Source organism: Bubalus kerabau, chromosome 16 (assembly GCF_029407905.1).
Source record: "Bubalus kerabau isolate K-KA32 ecotype Philippines breed swamp buffalo chromosome 16, PCC_UOA_SB_1v2, whole genome shotgun sequence".
Taxonomy (NCBI): Eukaryota; Metazoa; Chordata; class Mammalia; order Artiodactyla; family Bovidae; genus Bubalus; species Bubalus kerabau.
The window spans coordinates 75101899-75120184 of NC_073639.1; the positions used below are offsets into that span (position 1 = coordinate 75101899).

Genomic DNA, 18286 nt, shown 5'->3' on the forward strand with positions numbered 1-18286 from the left:
CCCTCAGGACTCCCAGATTAATTCTCTGGCTCCATGTGGCAAGTCGGCCTCTCTGACCACCTCAGTTCATGCTGAGGACGACACTGATTATTACTGTTTCTCATGGGCTGACAGATTGAAAGTTTGAACAGTGCTTCAGGCCAGAGCAGAAGGAGACAAAAACCTGCTTCCTGCACAGCCATGGGGCTCCCAGGGCAAGGTGTCTGCCCCTCCCTTCCTGGAGTCCCTGAGACCACGGAACCCAGCTGTCTGGGTGTCCCCTGACTGCAGCACAGCTGCCCCCTCAGCTCGACTCCCCTCCCTAGGCCAGCGGCACACAAGGGGTGGTCACACGCCCCTGGATGAAGGAGCTGCTCACGGCAATTTCCCCCGGTTCCCAGGTCGGAGTCAGCAGCACAGAGCAGGGGGGTCAGTGCCGCCCTTGCTGGGTCACTGGGCACCGAATGCACATCCCTGAGCTTCCGCCACAGAAGCATCTCCTGCTAAAGGAAAAGGAAATGGAACCCAGAGTTTCTACAAGCAATTTCCACCCAGTCCAGGATCCAGTAAAAATCGTCACTTCTATCAAGAACCAGGAAACTAAATAATGAAGGGAAGTGAGACAGCATAGACATCGCTGGTGGGATGCCTGAGATGATGAAATCAGGTGACAGATGTTTTTAGGGACAAATCATCAGATCTATTTGATGAGCAAATACAAACACTCTTGGGTCCTAAGGAAAAGGAGATAAATGTAGGAAAAGGATAAAGTGTCAGAATCACCTGAAAATACAATAGGAGAAATCAAAAAGAAGTATCTGTACACTATCAAAGACATGTAATATTTATTGCTATTCAATTCATTCATTTGTTTATTGAAAGAGTGTTTGGTGACAGGAAAAAAGAGCGCCCCTGCTTCCTCTCATAAAACATCCCAGGTGTCGCTAGAGGTAAAGAACCCGCCTGCCAATGCAAGGGACATAAGAGATGTGGGTTCTATCCCTGGGGTGGGAAGATCCTCTGGAGCAAGAAACGGCAACCCACTCCAGTGTTCTTGCCTGGAGAATCCCATGGACAGACGAGCCTGGTGGGCTAGAGTCCACGGGGTCGCCAAAGAGTCAGACAGGATTGAGAACCAAGTAACTGAGCAGCATCTTGCTCCCTCTCACCGCCGTGAACGTTCCCCGGGTGCGTCACCAGGGGGCGCTGTGCACCTGCTCAGAACTGGCAGCCCCTCAACACACCCCCATGGTCCCCTGAGCTGGCCCTGCACCCGGGCTCAGCGGACTGAGTTGGATGTGACAGCAGGTGCTTCCTCTCAGGGGACCGACTCAGAATCGCGGCCCCCAGGCCTCCTCCTGGGACTGAAGCTGCACACGGGGCTGAGCACCCAGAATTGGAGGGTGAAGGGGTCAGGTGGTCATCAGTCCCCACCCTCTTCCCAGAAACAGAGGAGGGGAGGAGCCCCCAGAGCCCACCCCGTGCACCCCTCCAGCTCTCCTCAGCCTGCGCCCGCTCCTCCTCATCTCTTTGCTCAGAGCCTGCCCTCCCGCTCCCCTCATTCATGACTTTCCTCCCAATTCTGGGCCTCGCTCTTTCTACAAACATACACTGTTGACCTCCACAGTGATGACCAAGCTCATGCTCTTAGAAAGTCATGAACGAGTTTCCAGATCTTCCTGAAACATTCACTTCCTCATCCCCCTCCTTGAACCTCTCTAACCCTTCCTTCCCGAGAAGCCTCATGTTTCTGGCTCTCAGGTGTGACCCCAGCTCGAGCCCTCCCTGTTCCACCCCTGGCTCCCCCTCATTTCCCAGGGGATCCAGTGATGCCCCTCCAGCAGCTGATTTATCCCGTGAATGTTCACACTCCATCCCGTGTGCCCATCGAGTCAGGAGTCAGGAGGGAAGAGAAACCCTCGTCTTGAAACCAGGGAAATGTTTCCTGGCTGAGGAGTGTCTGTGCTCAGCTGCTGTGGGACTGACTTTATGCACAGTGAGCCCGGGAGAAGCTGCTGGGGCCCTGGGCTGGGAAAGCAGACCCTGTCCTGGGGCTCTGCCCCCGGGGCCGTGACTGATGCTCTGTCTGGACCATGCCTAAGTCAGGTTTGATCCCCATGATCACGTCTGAGATTCCTGAGAACAACTGATCTGCCTTGTCATGTCCTGTGTCTCATCTCAGATCTGAGACGGACTCATGGCTCTGATAACTCAGCCTGCCCTGTTTCACAGATAGAACGTCCTTCTAAGACATGAAAATCCTTCAGTGGAGATGCCATACATGTCAGAAAGTCTTTAAAATGATCTTATTTAAAGAACAGAATCTACAAGGAAAATTATGTTTTAGAAATAGTACCATGGCAATGCAAATTAAAACAGAGCCAGAGTCAGACACAACTTAGTGACTGAACCACAACATTTTCTTCAGTTAAGTTTAGGCATCTATTTTACATGATGACCTTAGATTTTTACTACTCCATGATCACATTTTGGTTCATTTAAAAATCTCAAAGTCACACATACACTCTGTAACACTCACATGCACTACAGGGTAAATTACATCTGGATCTTTTTTTCCAACACAACTTTTCCTGAACTGTGTAACTTCAAAGCCAGTTTTGGGAAAGTTGACTCTAAGAGCTCTGATCACTAGGTCACATGATGTATGTCCTGGCCAGGACACCAGGGGGCGCTCCAAGCCACTCCTGTGGGTCTGCAGCTATGAGATCTGAGCTGAGTACCTTGGTGCTTCCAGGTGCTTTCTGCTCAGGGTTCCCAGCTATGACCTCCCACCCGCAAGCCCCACACAACCCTGCCTCTGATCACGCATCAGTCTCCCTCAGGCACAGGAAGCTGACCCAGGTCCCAGAGGTGATCAGAGCATTGTGGGGGTTTGGAGCAGAGGACGGTCATTTGCATGAAAGGACCCACCCCGTCTCAGGGTATGAAAAGGGGAAGGAGCGGTGTGGAGACGCTCTGCTCAGCTGTGGGGCCACAGAAGGCAGGACGCCCTGACCGTGTCCACCATGGCCTGGTCCCCTCTGCTCCTCACCCTGGTCTCTCTCTGCACAGGTGACTGGATGTGGGGACAGGGGAGGGGTCTTGGGAAGACACACATGCTGTGTTCCCCGCTATCGTGCCTGGACCCCCGAGTCACCATCTCTGTCTCTCTCCCTTTCAGGATCCTGGGCCCAGGCTGTGCTGACTCAGCCGTCCTCCGTGTCCGGGTCCCTGGGCCAGAGCGTCTCCATCACCTGCTCTGGAAGCAGCAGCAACGTTGGATATGGATATATGAGCTGGTACCAACAGATCGAAGGATCGGCCCCCAGAACGCTCATCTATGGTGCGAGCAGTCGAGCCTCGGGGGTCCCCGACCGATTCTCCGGCTCCAGGTCTGGGAACACAGCCACCCTGACCATCAGCTCGCTCCAGGCTGAGGACGAGGCGGATTATTTCTGTGCAGCTGGTGACAGCAGTAGCAATAATGGCACCGTGCTCCAGGCCGGGGGGAAGTGAGACAAAAACCTGCCCTCCCTCAAGTCACGGGCCTCCCGGGCTGAAGCATCTTCTGCCAGTGCAGACACTTCTGTTGTTTGTTTGATTTAAAACAGGGGTCTGAGCCCCACACCAGGAAATTGGTCTAGGAAGTCCTTTCAGTTCTTCTTCATTCTGCGCCCTCACTAAGGCTTTGTTTTTGGCAACCACTTTTTATATGAATATCTGAAATTGAGCAGATGTCCTGAATGCCAGAGGCTGGTCCTGGAAGACAGACTCAATGACAGTCAAGTCAGAACCAGAGAGAGAGCGTCCAGCTGTGTCTGATTCAGGACACTTCAGCTCCTCGGCTGTCCTTGGGCTGAGCTGAGGCCCAGGCTGCTGCTCCTGCCTTTCCTGTGACCACCTAGCAGGCTCCCCCAGAGCTCCATGTCTGCGGGGACTAGCCCAGGACTCCTTCTCACTGGGGGAGGTGGGGCAGCCCAGGGGCTTCCTGCTCAGGCTCTGCTGGACCTTCTGCTGCTGTTGCCCCACCCTGGGTGCAATCATCAGGGAGTCTGCACGAGCATGGAGGCTCCTCTTCTCCCCTCTGTCCTCAAAGTCCCTCCAGCAGCCCATTCCCAGGAGAGGGTCTCAAAGGACACAGAAAATCAGTCTCCTATCCCTGGGGACACAGGGTCTTTTGTTCTCTATCTCGGTGCCTGAGGTGGGGGTCCGTCAGCGCATCTCAGCCCTGGGAGGCCCCCAAGCCCTCAGGCCTCTCTCCTGCACAGGGAGCAGGTCCTGCTCTCAGCCTCCTCTGTCCCCTCGTGGTGTTCAGGGCTCAGGCAGTGGGGACTCAGCCAGGGCCGGTGACTCTATGGACGCTGAGCCACACTCACCTGCCTGGGAACAGCAGCACTGTTGGCACCAAGGGGGCGACTTGGCTGCCGTGTCAGTCGTGCTGAGTCCCAAGCTCTGAGCACAGGATTCACAACCCGCCCGCAGGGTCTCAGTGAGGCTGGCGGGCTCCGGGTGGGGTGGGGCCGCCTGACCATCTCTGGGCCCGGCCCAAGGACGAGGCTGATTGTTCCTGCTCAGCTGGGACTCAGCCCTGCTGCTCACAGGAGGCCTCACCCAGGGGGAAGTGACCCCAACCCTGAGCTTCCGGCCTCACCCGCACGTGGGATCACGGAGCACAGGTCACACGCCTGTGTCCTGCTCCCTGTCACTGCCCTTTCACACTCACGTGCGGGGTCTGCACATTGGCTGCCTGGGCTGTGGGGCCACAGTTAACAGAGATATATTTTGGAATAAGTGGGATTATTTCTTCTAATTCTCGCTTTTCCCTTAAACCTTAAATTTGCCCTAGCCTCAATTTTCATGCACACAAAATGACATATTTTCCACTGTATCAGAGGAACTTTGCTTAATAGGCCCAAGTCAAGCAGTGCGGATCTTTGGCTGGTGGAATCGGGCCTCAGACACAGCTACTGAGAAAGGAACACAATTACCGCTCATTGTGGGAAGCGGATTCTGTAGCAGCAGCTCAGAAATGGACATAAAGTCGAATTTCGTTTCACGTGGTGAGAAGAAGAAGGTAGGGGCCACACTTCACAACTTACTGCACAAATTTCCCCCTGAAGCCCCTCACCTGCTCTTCCTGTTCTTCTGCTCCATGTAAGAGCATAAGGGGAAAGTGAATCCAGAATACTCCACGACGTTCCCACTGACTTGTACAGACACGTGATCATTTTAAGTTCTGATCATAACTCACGTGTTTTTCTAATATTTTCATTTGGTGTTTCGGGAGAATCTTAATTTAATGGTTGTATTGACAACTTTCTTCTAAAAAGTTGCAGGTAGATGGGGCCACCCCAGTTTATTAATGGTTTCTCTGAGGAGAGGCTAGCTTAGCCCCTAGAGCTGGTGCTGCTGTGAGTGAACACATCGCAGCCCTGAGGCCCTGGACTCTTGTGACTGGCAATGGTTTCAGGGCCTGTGTGTGGGGAGACCCCTGTCCCCTCACAGACCACAGCTGATCTGTGGCTCCCTGCACCCTGAGCAGTGACATCAATGTTGGCCACTCTGCTGTTACTGGAACCGGCAGAAGCCTGATAGCCCTCCTCGGTCCTCCGGTCCTACCTCTCAGACTCCAGTAAGAACCAGGCTCCGGGGTCCCCACGGGTTTTCTGGATCCAAAGATGCCTCGGCCAATGTGGGGTTCCTGCTCGTCTCTGGACTGCAGCCTGAGGATGAGGCTGACTCTGACTGTGCAGGCTGGTGCAACAGGGCTCCTCACAGCGACACAGGTAGATGGGAAACTGGGACGAGAGCCTCAGCCTGTCAGGGGCTTGTTCTTAGAGCACCATCAAATGTTAAATAATACCCCAGAATCCATTAATTCCTGAGGTATGTTCTGGTCCATAGTATGTCTACTCCCAGTTGTACAGTCAGATTTGCTGTAGTCTTAGAAAATGTAAACAATTTCTGATACCACTGAAGTGCACCCTGGTCATCTTTGTGATCAAGGGAGCCTTGGAGCTGAGCTCCCTCACTTGAGATCAGGAGCAGGAGTCTTTCCCAGATGCACCTTCAGCAGAGTCCGTGGACCATCCCAGCAGGCAGATCGTCCCCCAGGGTGTGAACCCTGCTCCTGAAGGGGCAGAGCAGAGAGCGTGAGGAGTGAGGGGCACCGGTGATACATCGCAGGAGGCAGGGAAGCCCGGGAGTGGTTCTCCTGACCCACAGGTGCTGGCTCTGTCCTGCCTTCCCCTCCTCTCATCTCCTCCCCATTGGAGCATTTCCTACTTCAGGGCTGGGTTGGTCTCTGGACTGTCAGGAGCAGGGACTCCCCAGGATGTGCCCGTGTCCCTCTGCCTGTGACTCCTGTGATGAGTCCAGATCCAAGGGCCCCATGTCCTGTAGAAGGGTCAGCGGGGAAGCGGAGATCACCATGGCAGTGATGACAAGAGATTCCAGGCAAAGTCCCTGCCTTTGTGATTCAGGACAGAGGTGAGGCATAGTCAGGGGTTCAGCCCTGTTTTCTAGCTCCTGGTGGGTCCACAAGCCCAGGATCAAGTCCACAGTCCTTGATCACTCTGGACCCCAGCCTGGTGAGGAGGCTGGTCATCAGCGTCACACAGCTCATCACTAACCACAGCCACAGGGAATCCCCATGTGAAGGGGATGTCTGATGAAAGCTTGCCCTCTGCTCCCGTGTCGACCCATCACTGCCCTGACCCTGACTGTGACGTCCCCAGTGCTGGTTCAGGTCTCTGCTGTCACTTGTGCTATTACATCCAGGCAGTCTCACCTCCTCATCCAGGTCCATCATTATGGGGTCCACGACACTGTCTTCTTTTTGCTCTGGTCTCCAAATACAAGAAGAATGCCCATGTGCCCATATACACATGGTCCCTCACAGGTACTGAGCAGGATGTCGAGGAAGCAGAAGTCCAGCATCTGTGCCCTGGAGCCCCAGGGGGCCTCTCTTACCCCTCGCACGTCCCTCTCCTGCTCCAGCCTTTGTGCTCTGCCCTGAACCTTGACACTTAGGGAAGCTGGGTCCTCGCTTTCTCTGTGGATTGCTGCCCAAAGAGCTGTCTTCTCCAGGTGCAGGGAGACCCTCCCCATTAGGATGCGGCTGTCAGACTCCTCACTTGCCCATATCCTCATCTTTTGCCTCATGATCTCTCCCTCTTTTCGCTCTGTGCTGCCTTGTTTGAGATGATATTGGATAAATGTCACTATTTTGGACACAGACCTTATAAACCCACCTCCATTAAATCTATGGATTCTAAGAATCGAAGGTTAGGTTAGACTTCACCATGTCCAATGAAGATCAGGTAACAGTCATAAGGGTTTCTCAACCAGAGATGAAACAGGAGCCCAGACAAGGATGAGATTCCCATTTATAGGCATAATCTTTTCTACCAAACATGTAATATGGAAAGATTACAAAATTAGACTAAAAACATCTTTAAATACATGAGTCAAAGAGAAGTACTGTGCACCATGATCAAGGGTGAATGAGAACCCCTGGAAGTGATCAAGAAGATTTGTTGTACCTGAGAGCCTCCTATTGTCTTTACCAAGAGAGAAATAGGAACAGAGCCATGCAGTCCAGCTGGGAAGATCCTGGGAGGCCCGGCAAATTCAACCTTGACTACCTATCAAGCTGGGAAGGAAACTCAGAATCCTGACCAGGCACCACCCACGGGCATGCTGGAGTTTGAACCCTGGAAGATCAAGTTTGGGTGGTTGTGTTCTGACAGTGAACCCACGAGCTAGGCGGAGCAAACTCAGACATCAGGGAATCCTGAAATTCATTAATTTATCAGCATACCATTCAGGGGTCTGAGGTCATGAGGTGCCTGGAAAAATCAATGACCAGGCCCAGACTAGACGAAGGCGACTCATTCTACTGCCCTGGGAGGTGACATCAGGAAGACCCAGCTGCAAGTGTGAGAAAGCCCTTCCAGGAGGCTGCGGTGTGAAGTGTGGGAGGAGGAGGTCTGAGTCCAGCAGGGGGCGCTGTGGGCCTGGTCCTGAGAGCCCAGGGTGCTGGCCAGGCAGGCTGGCACCTCCTCTGTTGCCTCTTGCCCACGTGGGCAGCAGGGTCCTCACTGGAGGGTGACGTCCTGCACCTGGGCCCCCAGGGGACACGGCAGCTCTCAGCTCAGAGCCACAGGCTTGCCTCTCAGTTCCTGCTGCTCTGTCGTGGGGTCAGTGCCCAGACCCGACATCCAACCAAAGACAGAGGGACGGTCATACAAAAAAAAAATGAACTTCCTTCAGGAACCTCGACCTTCAGGGATACCTGGACAGGGAATGAGAGACCCCTGCAGAGGCGGCCCCATTGCCCACAGAACGCCCGGGTGTTCCCGGTGAATGAGGGGTGCAGGCAAGGACCCGCTGTCACCATCTGTGTCATTTAAAAACGTTCCCTGGTGTGTTATTTGGCAATTTCAACATTTTGAATTGAACTATGGAAACTGACATTGTGTCAGTTTTTGTGGCTCCCTTACTCGTTCCTTCCCGTTATATTAATGCTTTATGTTAACACTTGTGACATGAAATATATGGAATTACAAGCTCCGCCAAACTGTCATCAATATGTTCCTATAATAAGAAAAGAATTCAGTAGGAACACATATTTTTCACCTCTATGAGTTGAGGTTCTCAAGCACCTCTGACAAAAATCATGTGGATTTTATTAAACAGCTACTTTATCAGCAAATTTAACATGAATACAAAGTAAGAAGAGCATTTACATTTTTATGTCAAAGAAACAAGAGGTGAACAAGACTTTCCCGTCTCTTCCACACACGTTAACTTGAGGTGTCTGAGCTCCTTCTCCTCCTCGTTGCCCACACACCCCTCCTCCGTCCCGGGTCCATCGGCTCCACCCAGAACCACAGGGAAGGGAGTTTTACAAGGTCCACGATGCTCACCACACCTACCTCTTCACACACAGGGTTTTTCTATTACTGATGATGAGACATGTATGCCAACTTTGTTGGAACTGAACTTGCCAGCTATCATCATTGCATGACAAGATGGTGACGTTTTTACCCCTAAAATCTACAGTTCTACTGAAGGTAGTCCACACTGTCATATCTTTTTACAGCACAGGAGGCCGTCACCCCAAGCTTGGCCGTGGGGCTCTGCATGTCACCACCCCTGCCCTGGTCCCCCCACCGCCGGGACTAGAGACACTTTACAAGACTGTGTTCCAGGGCGACCGCTCACCCTTCACAGCAGACACAGGCGCCGGGATTTCCTGCTCGGCTCAGGGCTGGAGAGGAGGACGGACAGCACCACACAGACGGGACTCAGGGCTCCCTGAGGAGACAGAGAGCATTCTAAAGACAGGCTCAGGTGCGGGAAAGGCTGGATTTTTGCGGCAAGAGAGACAGACTTGCAAACTCCTCCTTCAGCCTCAGACACTCCGGGAAGGAGATAGAGGACCGAGGTCACCAGGTCACGGGGGCACATTTGCTGAAAGTTGTCACCCCATCTCTCAGTGGCTCCTCCCCATGCTGTCCCCACTCTGTGTGAGGTCCAGCATCTGCCTCCTTCAAGTCCCCCCACCCCAGAGATCTCTGGTGACTTGGGCAGGGAGAGGAGGAAGTGATTTGCATGAGGCACCTCCTCCTCCTCCTGACGGGGTGGAGGCATCAAAAGGCCCAGAACCCCACCTCCAGCCCAGGAGGCTCAGGAGGTTGCATCCTGCGAGGGTCCCTACCATGGCCTGGATGCTGCTTCTGCTCGGGCTGCTCGCTTATGGCTCAGGTCAGGGGCCGGGACTCTGCACCCTTGGGGCACCTCCAAGCAGAGTCTCAGGGCACCTCATCTCCATAACAACCGCTTTCTCTCTTCTGTCTCTCTTAGGGGTAGAAGCTCAGACTGTGATCCAGGAACCGTCACTGTCGGTGTCTCCAGGAGGGACGGTCACCCTCACCTGTGGACTGAGCTCTGGGTCAGTCACTACTTACAACGAACCCAGCTGGTACCAGCAGACCCCAGGCCAGGCTCCCAGAAATGTTATCTACAACACAAACACCCGCGCCTCTGGGGTCCCTGATCGCTTCTCTGCCTCCATCTCTGGGAACAAAGCCACCCTCACCATCACGGGGGCCCAGCCCGAGGACGAGGCTGACTATCCCTGCTCGCTGTACCGGGCAGTGGTAGTTACAGCTGCACAGTGAGGGGAGCCCATGGGGAAGCGCTACTAAAACCTGCCCATGTGCTCGGAGGGTCAGCCTTTAGAGGCAGGAGAGGCAGGAGAGGGTGGAAGTGGTCAGCACCCCTGTGGGGAAGGAGGCTCCAGATCCATCTCCTGTCCCGTGGTACACGGCCCCGTGCCTCTTGCAGTCTCTCCCCGGGTGTGTCCAGGTCTCCAAGAGGACCCCTCAGCCCATAATGGGGGGCTCAGGTGCCCATTTTGTAAACAACATTGAGACTCAGAGACCCCAGCACAGCCAGCACGACCCTTCTTGGTCTAAGAGTTTTAAGAGACATACTCAATTTCATTAACTTGATGATGCAGAATGAAGTAATACCTAAACACTTCTGTACATGTGTACAATAGTCTGATCCACAGAACACGTGCTGATCTATTTATACGCCACGTGCTCCCAGTCATCACACTGAAGCTAATCATGGAAAAGAAGCTTTGAAAGCCTGCAAGTCTGATACTGTCCCAGACAGCTCCTGCTCTCTGAAAGTCTTTTCCCAGACTTCTAGGCTTTTTTTATTTTTTCTTCAATTAATCAACCTGACATAGTTTTAATATTTTAAAATGCCATATTAAATGTCTATGAATTTTATTGATGACCATATTGGTAGGTTTTTAAATGTACATATACATGTATATATATATGTATGTACATATGTATGTATATTTAATTTTGGAAAGTGTTGCTCCCTGAAAAGCTGGACAGTCGGTGTCTATCACTACCTGTGCTCATAGTACAGGGCATGGCTGTGTATGTTCCTGGGCTGACAGTGAGCCGGCATCGGCCCCGGCCCAGCACCACTTCCACCAAAAGATGGAGTCTGTGGGGATTATAAGGGGCGCTGTGGGTCTCCCCAGGTTCTGCACTGTGGGCAGCCCCTGCTGTGTCAGCCCCGCCCCCACCAACTACTAGGTCTGGCTGAATGGGTCTCTGTGTGTGATGGGCACTCAGCAGGGTGTCCTCTCTGGCCTGGGCTGGGTGCCTGCTCACAGGTCACTGTGGATTCTGGGAGATGCTTCCTCCTGGTCCCTCCTGGGACGGAAACTCTGAGTCTCCCTGCCTCACCCCGAATCGCTAAACTCACCCATCAAAGAGGGGACTTGAAAGACTTTGTGTCTGTGATTTGGGTAACCAGCAACCACAACACCACAACAGGACTGAAACCTTGGCTCTTGAATGAGTGGCCATCCCCGGGCCTGCTCTGAGCTGCTCTACGTGGGTTTGGCCCCACTCGGGGGATGGAAGGACGTGTGTCCTCGCCCTGGCGGAGGAGACCCAGGATGGGGAGGCTGGAGCCCTGAGTGCAGATCTGGGCTCAGAACAGCAGCAGGAAGGGCTGAGTGGCCAGCACTCCAGCTGTGAGCGATCCTGACTCTGAGATCAGCTCAGCCGGGGTGGGTGAAGGGGAGGCTGTGGGCACAGGGGCCCCTATGAGGAAGGGCAGGCAGGCCCTGGATGCAGTGGGGGAGCTTTGAGGGCGCCCCAGTGAATGAGGGAGGCGCAGAGTGTGGCGGTGGCACAGCCTGTGATGTCACTTCCCCAGGGCCCACCGTCTCCAGGGCCCCTCTCCGGGGAGAAGAGCTTTTTGCGAGATCCCGCCTCTTGAGAAAGAGGGAAGTGTCATCGCGTCCCCCAGTGTCCGTCCTCAGTGCCCTGGTGCCTGGTCCTGAGTGTGTGTGATGGAGGGGTGTGTGTATGTGTCTGTGTGTGTGTGAGATGGAGGGGGGGGTGTGTGTGTGTGTGATAGCGGTGTGTGTGTGTGTGATGTAGGTGTGTGCGTGTGTGTGTGTGTGTGTGATAGCAGTGTGTGTAAGTTTGTGTAATGGAGGTGTGTGTGTGTATGTGTGATGCAGGTGTGTGTGTGTGTGATAGCGGGGGGTGTTGTGTATGTGTGATAGCGGTGTGTATGTGCGTGTGTGTGTGATAGTGGAGTGTGTGTGTATGTGTGCGTGTGTGTAATGGAGGGGTGTGTGTGTGTGTGTGATGGAGGGGTGAGTGTGTATGTGAGGGAGGGGTGTGTTTGTGTGTGTGTGTGTTAGCGGGATGTGTGTGTGTATGTGTGTGTGTGATAGCAGGATGTGTGTGTGTGTGATAGCGCAGTGTGTGTGTGTGTGTGTGTGTGTGTGTGTGTGATGGAGGTGGGTGTGGAGCAGGAAGGGCTGGAGGAGTGTCAGGATCACAGCCTTTCCTTTGGGGAGAAGGAACAATCTGGGGGCCGCAGGCAAGGCTTCATCTGTGTTTCCCTAGTGCCTCAGAGGCTCAGAAAGAACTGGCCCACAGTTGACCCCTAAATATATCCTTTGGATTTGTTGTAAATTCTTGCTCCCTGATCCTCCCGCAGCTGAGCAGGCCTCCCTGTGGGCTTGCTGTGGGCATCGCTGGCCACTCGCTGTGGACGCACCCTCCACCACCCACCCTCACTGTCAGCCTCGTCTGAATTATTATCATTTCCCCCATTTCCCTGAACTGCACACGGTGACCTGAGAGATGAAACCAGTTCCTCAGGGGTATCCCAGCCGTGTTGACAACACTGGCTGGAGGCTCCATCCTTCTCGGACACCCACGTCCTCATTTTCACCAGGAGGCACCAGGATGCAGAAAGTAAAGCAGTGTAACCCAGGACACAGAGTTTTGTAAAGGCCCCTCTGCCGTGTGTGCGAGGTCACACTTCATGTTCTGGCATCAGACTCATGAGTTACAGACACCCAGTCGCGGAGTCTGCAGCTGCTGTGGAAGGCAACCAGGAGCCAGACTCTGCGAGGAGCCGGCTGTGGAGGAGGCTGGGGAGCCGCGGGAGGGTGGGGGCGGGGGCATGGGTCCACCCCGAGGGAGCCCTGGGTGGGCTTCAACCTCGGTGAGGGCGAAAGACCTGGGCTCAATTGAGCAGTTCCTTCTCCTGCTCCCCCAGGAAACGGTGCCGCAGAAGTGGTGACAAAGATGGGGTAGGAGGGGGGCCACGAGGTCCCAGGACCCGCCCTCAGAGCTTCTCAGCCTGAGTCTTCATCTCTGCCCAGTGACCACGAACATCTTTTTAATGGGGCCTGGTTTTCTGCTCCTGAACGTGGAGTGGCTCCTCTCGGGCCTCTTGTGCCCACACAGCCACTGCTTCTTTTTTGGGTGTTAGTTCTGAAAGGTCTTGTGGGTCTTCATAGAACCGTTCAACATCAGGTCCTTCAGAGTTACTGGTTGGGGCATAGACTTGGATTACTGTGATATTGAATGGTTTGCCTTGGAAATGAACAGAGATCATTCTGTCATTTTTGAGATTACATCCAAGTATTGCATTTAGGACTCCTGTTGACCATGATGGCTACTCCATTTCTTCTAAGGGATTCCTGCCTGCAGTAGTAGATATAACGGTCAACTGAGTTAAATTCACCCATTCCAGTCCATTTTAGTTCGCTGATTCCTAGAATGTCGACGTTCACTCTTGCCACCCCCTGTTTGACCACTTCCAATTTGCCTTGGTTCTTGGACCTAACATTCCAGGTTCCTATGCAATATTGCTCTTTACAGCATCGGACCTTGCTTCTATCACCAGTCACATTCACAACTGGGTTTTGTTTTTGCTTTGGCTCCATCCCTTCATTCTTTCTGGAGTTATTTCTCCACTGATCTCCAGTAGCATATTGGGCACCTACCGACCTGGGGAGTTCCTCTTTCAGTATCCTATCATTTTGCCTTTTCATACTGTTCCTGGGGTTCTCAAGGCAAGAATACTGAAGTGGTTTGCCATTCCCTTCTCCAGTGGAGCACATTCTGTCAGACCTCTCCACCATGACCCGCCCATCTTGGGTGGCCCCACAGGGCATGGTTTAGTTTCATTGAGTTAGACTAGGCTGTGGTCCATGTGATTAGATTGACTAGTTTTCTGTGATTATGGTTTCAGTGCGTTTACCCTCTGATGCCCTCTTGCAACATTTACCATCTTACTTGGGTTTCTCTTACCTTGGACGAGGGGCATCTCCTCACCGCCACCCCTCTTGAGAGCCTCTATGCAGGTCAGGAAGCAACAGTTAGAACTGGACATGGAACAACAGACTGGTTCCAAATAGGAAAAGGAGTACGTCAAGGCTGTAAATTGTCACCCTGCTTATTGAACTTATATGCAGAGTACATCATGAGAAACGCTGGGCTGGAAGAAGCACAAGCTGGAATCAAGATTGCTGGGAGAAATATCAATCACCTCAGATATGCAGATGACACCACCCTTATGGCAGAAAGTGAAGAGGAACTCAAAAGCCTCTTGATGAAAGTGAAAGAGGAGAGTGAAAAAGTTGGCTTTAAGCTCAACATTCACAAAAGGAAGATCATGGCATCTGGTCCCATCATTCATGGTCAATAGATGGGAAAACTGTGGAAACAGTGTCAGACTATATTTTGGGGGACTCCCAAATCACTGCAGAGGGTGATTGCAGCCATAAAATTAAAAGACGCTTACTCCTTGGAAAGGAAAGACCAACCTATTTAGCACATTCAAAAACAGAGATATTACTTTGCCAACAAAGGTCTGTCTAGTTAAGGCTATGGTTTTTCCAGTGGTCATGTATGGATGTGAGAGTTAGACTGTGAAGAAAGCTGCTGCTACTGATGCTGCTAAGTCGCTTCAGTCGTGTCTGACTCTGTGCGACCCCATAGACAGCAGCCCATCAGGCTCCCTCGTCCCTGGGATTCTCAAGGCAAGAACACTGGAGTGGGTTGCCATTGCCCTCTCCAATGCATGAAAGTGAAGAGTGAAAGTGAAGTCGCTCAGTCGTGTCCAACTCTTAGCCATCCCTTGGACTGCAGCCTACCAGTCTCCTCCGTCCATGGAATTTTCCAGGCAAGAGTACTGGAGTAGGGTGTCATTGCCTTCTCTGGAAGAAAGCTGAGTGCCAAAGAATTGATGCTTTTGCACTGTGGTGTAGAAGAAGACTCTTGAGAGTCCCTAGGACTGCAAGGAGATCCAACCAGTCCATTCTAAAGGAAATCAGTCCTGGGTGTTCTTTGGAAGGAATGATGCTAAAGCTGAAACTCCAGTAATTTGGCCACTTCATGCAAAGAGTTGACTCATTGGAAAAGACCCTGATGCTGGGAGGGATTGGGGGCAGGAGGAGAAGGGGACGACAGAGGATGAAATGGCTGGATGGCATCACCGACTCGATGGATGTGAGTTTGAGTGAACTCCGGGAGTTGGTGATGGACAGGGAAGTCTGGCGTGCTGAGATTCATGGGGTCACAAAGAGTCAGACACGACTGAGCGACTGAACTGAACTGAACTGACGTTCTGCTCCTGAGAATCTGAACACAGGAACTCAGTGTCCATGCTGCCTGGAGCTTCCTGGGTTAGCTTACTGCCTACCTCAGAGTGCGGGGACGTCCCTTCACTTCTGCCCTGAGTGATGTTCCCTCACTTCTAGTCCTCCTAGGGTGGTCTCCTCTTCTCCTTACCCTGACGGGGGCGCTAAGCACCAAGGCTGAGGCTGGAGGCTGGGGCCTGATCCGGGTTCTTGGGGGCGGGGCCTGCAGCCCAGGTGGGAGGAGCCTGGCTCCCTCTGGGGTCCTGGCATCTCCCCTCCCAGTGGAGCAGCCCGTCATGGGAGAGCAGAGGCCGTTGGAGGCCCTCTCTGGAGGAGCTGAGGCTGTGCTTCCAGCTGGAGAACCACACCCTCTGGGCCCCTGGCAGGTGCCCTGTGCCCCAGGCTCTCTGGGGTCCTTGAGGAGTCCCTTACCAGGCCAGACCAGCCCCACCCACAACAGCCCGACACCCAGCAGGTGGAAGACTCAGAGGACAATGCAGGAGGGTCAGTTATGGGAGGGAACGATTTGCGTGGCAACCTTGCCTCCCCAGGCTATGGGAGGGATAAAGGAGCCCAGAGGGGCTGTGTCTGCTGAGAGACTAGAAGGAGGGGCTCAGGGAGCGCCCCCACCATGGCCTGGACCCCTGTCCTCCTCAGCCTCCTCACCCACTGCACAGGTCACTGGATCCTCGGGGTTTGGGTACATAACCCCAGTGGCACCCAGGGCTCTGTTCTTTACCATGGGGCCCAGGCAGTGCTGTGGGACTCAGCGCCACCATCCCAGTGTCTTTCTTTCCTTTCTGCAGGGTCCTGGGCACAATCCGGGCTGACACAGGAGGCCTCCGTGTCACGGTCACTGGGTCAGTCGGTCACCCTCACCTGCACTGGGAGCAGCAACCACGTTGGATTCTATGGTGCGGGCTGGTTTCAACACCGCCCAGGTGCTGTCCCCAGAACCGTGATGTGGGGAAGTTCTCGGTCCTCAGGCCTCCGGGCCCGGCTCTCGGGCTCCCGTTCTGGCTCCACCGCCTCGCTGAGCATCTCTGGGCTGCAGGCTGAGGACGAGGCTGACAATTACTGTTCCACGTGGGCCCACAGCCTCAGTGCTCCCGCGGTGCCCAGGGATGTGGGGAAGAGCGACAAAAACCTCTCACTGCCTGATGGCTCTTTGTGGTTGACGGGTGTCCAACAGCAGTGGGAGGACTGGGTTCTCTGTTATTTCTTCCTCCCCCCATTGGAGGGTCTGGAGCTGGGGTCTCAGCACATCCTGTTCTGGGATCTGTCTGAGAGCCGCTTCCATGCTGGTCTCACGTCCACTCTGTGTCAGCTCCATGGATCCCCTGAGAATCATGAGGTGAGAGACTGCTCCCCAGGCTCACACCCTCTGCACCTGGGAATCATTGGCATACACTTAACCACAGTGTGAAGAATCATTCACATCACTGGACACGAGGCTGACCTTTCATTTTGGTCCTGGGAAGCATTCTCTAAGCCCCAGGGATGTCCTGTCTGAGAGAAGGGTCTATGTCTGGTAACCTTGGACTGCTCAGATGGGGTTCAGGTAGGCAACTCTGGGTCAAGTACAATGGGGTCCTAAACATAGAGACAATAATTATAGATAATAATAATAAAGCAAATTTTGAAAGTTATTAGTTCTTATCAATCCTGGTCTTGGGTGTGTTAAGATACTTTATATTAATACTGTTAGGTACGTAGAATAGAGAAAAGGAGTCCAAAATGGCGGTGGCTAAAAGGCAAGAAAGGGAAAAGCCCGTGAAAATAGGATAAAGGAAGGTCCTAGAACCAGAGTGAAGACTTCAGGTAGAAGAAATAGCACTCCTGGCTAAGCTCAATTTGCATAGGGCAGGCCCAGGTGGAGGAAAAAACATATAAAAGCAGGAGCCAAAGCGCTTTCCCTCTCTCTTTGTCTCCCACGTGCATGCGCTCTTTCTCTCTTTCTCCCTCCCCCGCGCTCCTCCACTCTCTTCTCTTGGAGTCTTTGGGTTGGCATGCCCTCACACTTAAAGGATGGAGTCTCCTGCTATCTTCTAAATAAAATACAGCTGTAACACTGATTTGCCTAAGAGCTACAACACGGTTTGTCCAAGACCCGAGAGCTGTGACGTGCCGAGGGCTTTAATGTCCGTCGCTCCAAATCTTTGTTGTGACGAGACAAAGAACTGAGGGACATACACTCGCATGACATAAAGATCTCAAAAATTTTGAGATTTTAAGCTGTTTGTTTGGGGTAATTTGTTATGCAGCAGTAGTTCATTAATGCACTGCCAACTTTGGGTGATGTCTTTATCCAGGGGCGCCTGTCCATTTGGTCCAATTTTAGCCAGAATCTGCTAAGTCAGTTTAGAAAAAATACTCCACCCTTGATCCGACCACCCTCAGTATCAGCTCAAATTCCTTGTCACTCACCTCACTATCTTAGCCTTGCCTAGCCTCAGCAATGATCCTCTCAGCTGAGCCAGAACCCACCCTCACCCTTATGGTCCTCTGAGTAAGTTTCCACCCACTGACACCAACCCTGTTGCTGTTCATTGCTTTTCAGTCTCCCAGCCTCTCTTTGCAACCCCATGAACCCACCCTGTCCTTAGCTGTAAATCCCAGCTGTGTCCCTGCTGGAGTCAGACTTAAGCTCAATCTCTCTCCCCGATTATAAGACCCCACTGTAGTACTCTTACCTTGAATACAGTTTTTCTTACTACCTTGAGTTCAGTTCGGGCTTCCCTGGTGGCTCAGCGGTTAAAGCATCTGCCTGGAATGTGGGAGACCCGGGTTCAATCCCTGGGTCGGGAAGAT

At 53.1% G+C, this 18286-nt stretch overlaps 3 gene segments (V, D, J or C); all 3 read left to right on the forward strand.

The window, feature by feature from the left end:
* Positions 1–2984: 2984 nt before the first annotated feature.
* On the forward strand, positions 2985–4950 carry LOC129629792 (immunoglobulin lambda variable 1-40-like). The segment is given in 3 exon segments: positions 2985–3051; positions 3161–3491; positions 4872–4950. Coding segments are annotated over 3 exon segments (456 nt in total).
* Positions 4951–9701: 4751 nt separating this feature from the next.
* LOC129629793 (immunoglobulin lambda variable 8-61-like) lies at positions 9702–10166 on the forward strand. The segment is given in 2 exon segments: positions 9702–9750; positions 9850–10166. Coding segments are annotated over 2 exon segments (363 nt in total).
* Positions 10167–16106: 5940 nt separating this feature from the next.
* Positions 16107–16901, forward strand: LOC129629794 (immunoglobulin lambda variable 2-23-like). The segment is given in 2 exon segments: positions 16107–16152; positions 16282–16901. Coding segments are annotated over 2 exon segments (666 nt in total).
* The last annotated feature ends 1385 nt before the right edge of the window (positions 16902–18286 follow it).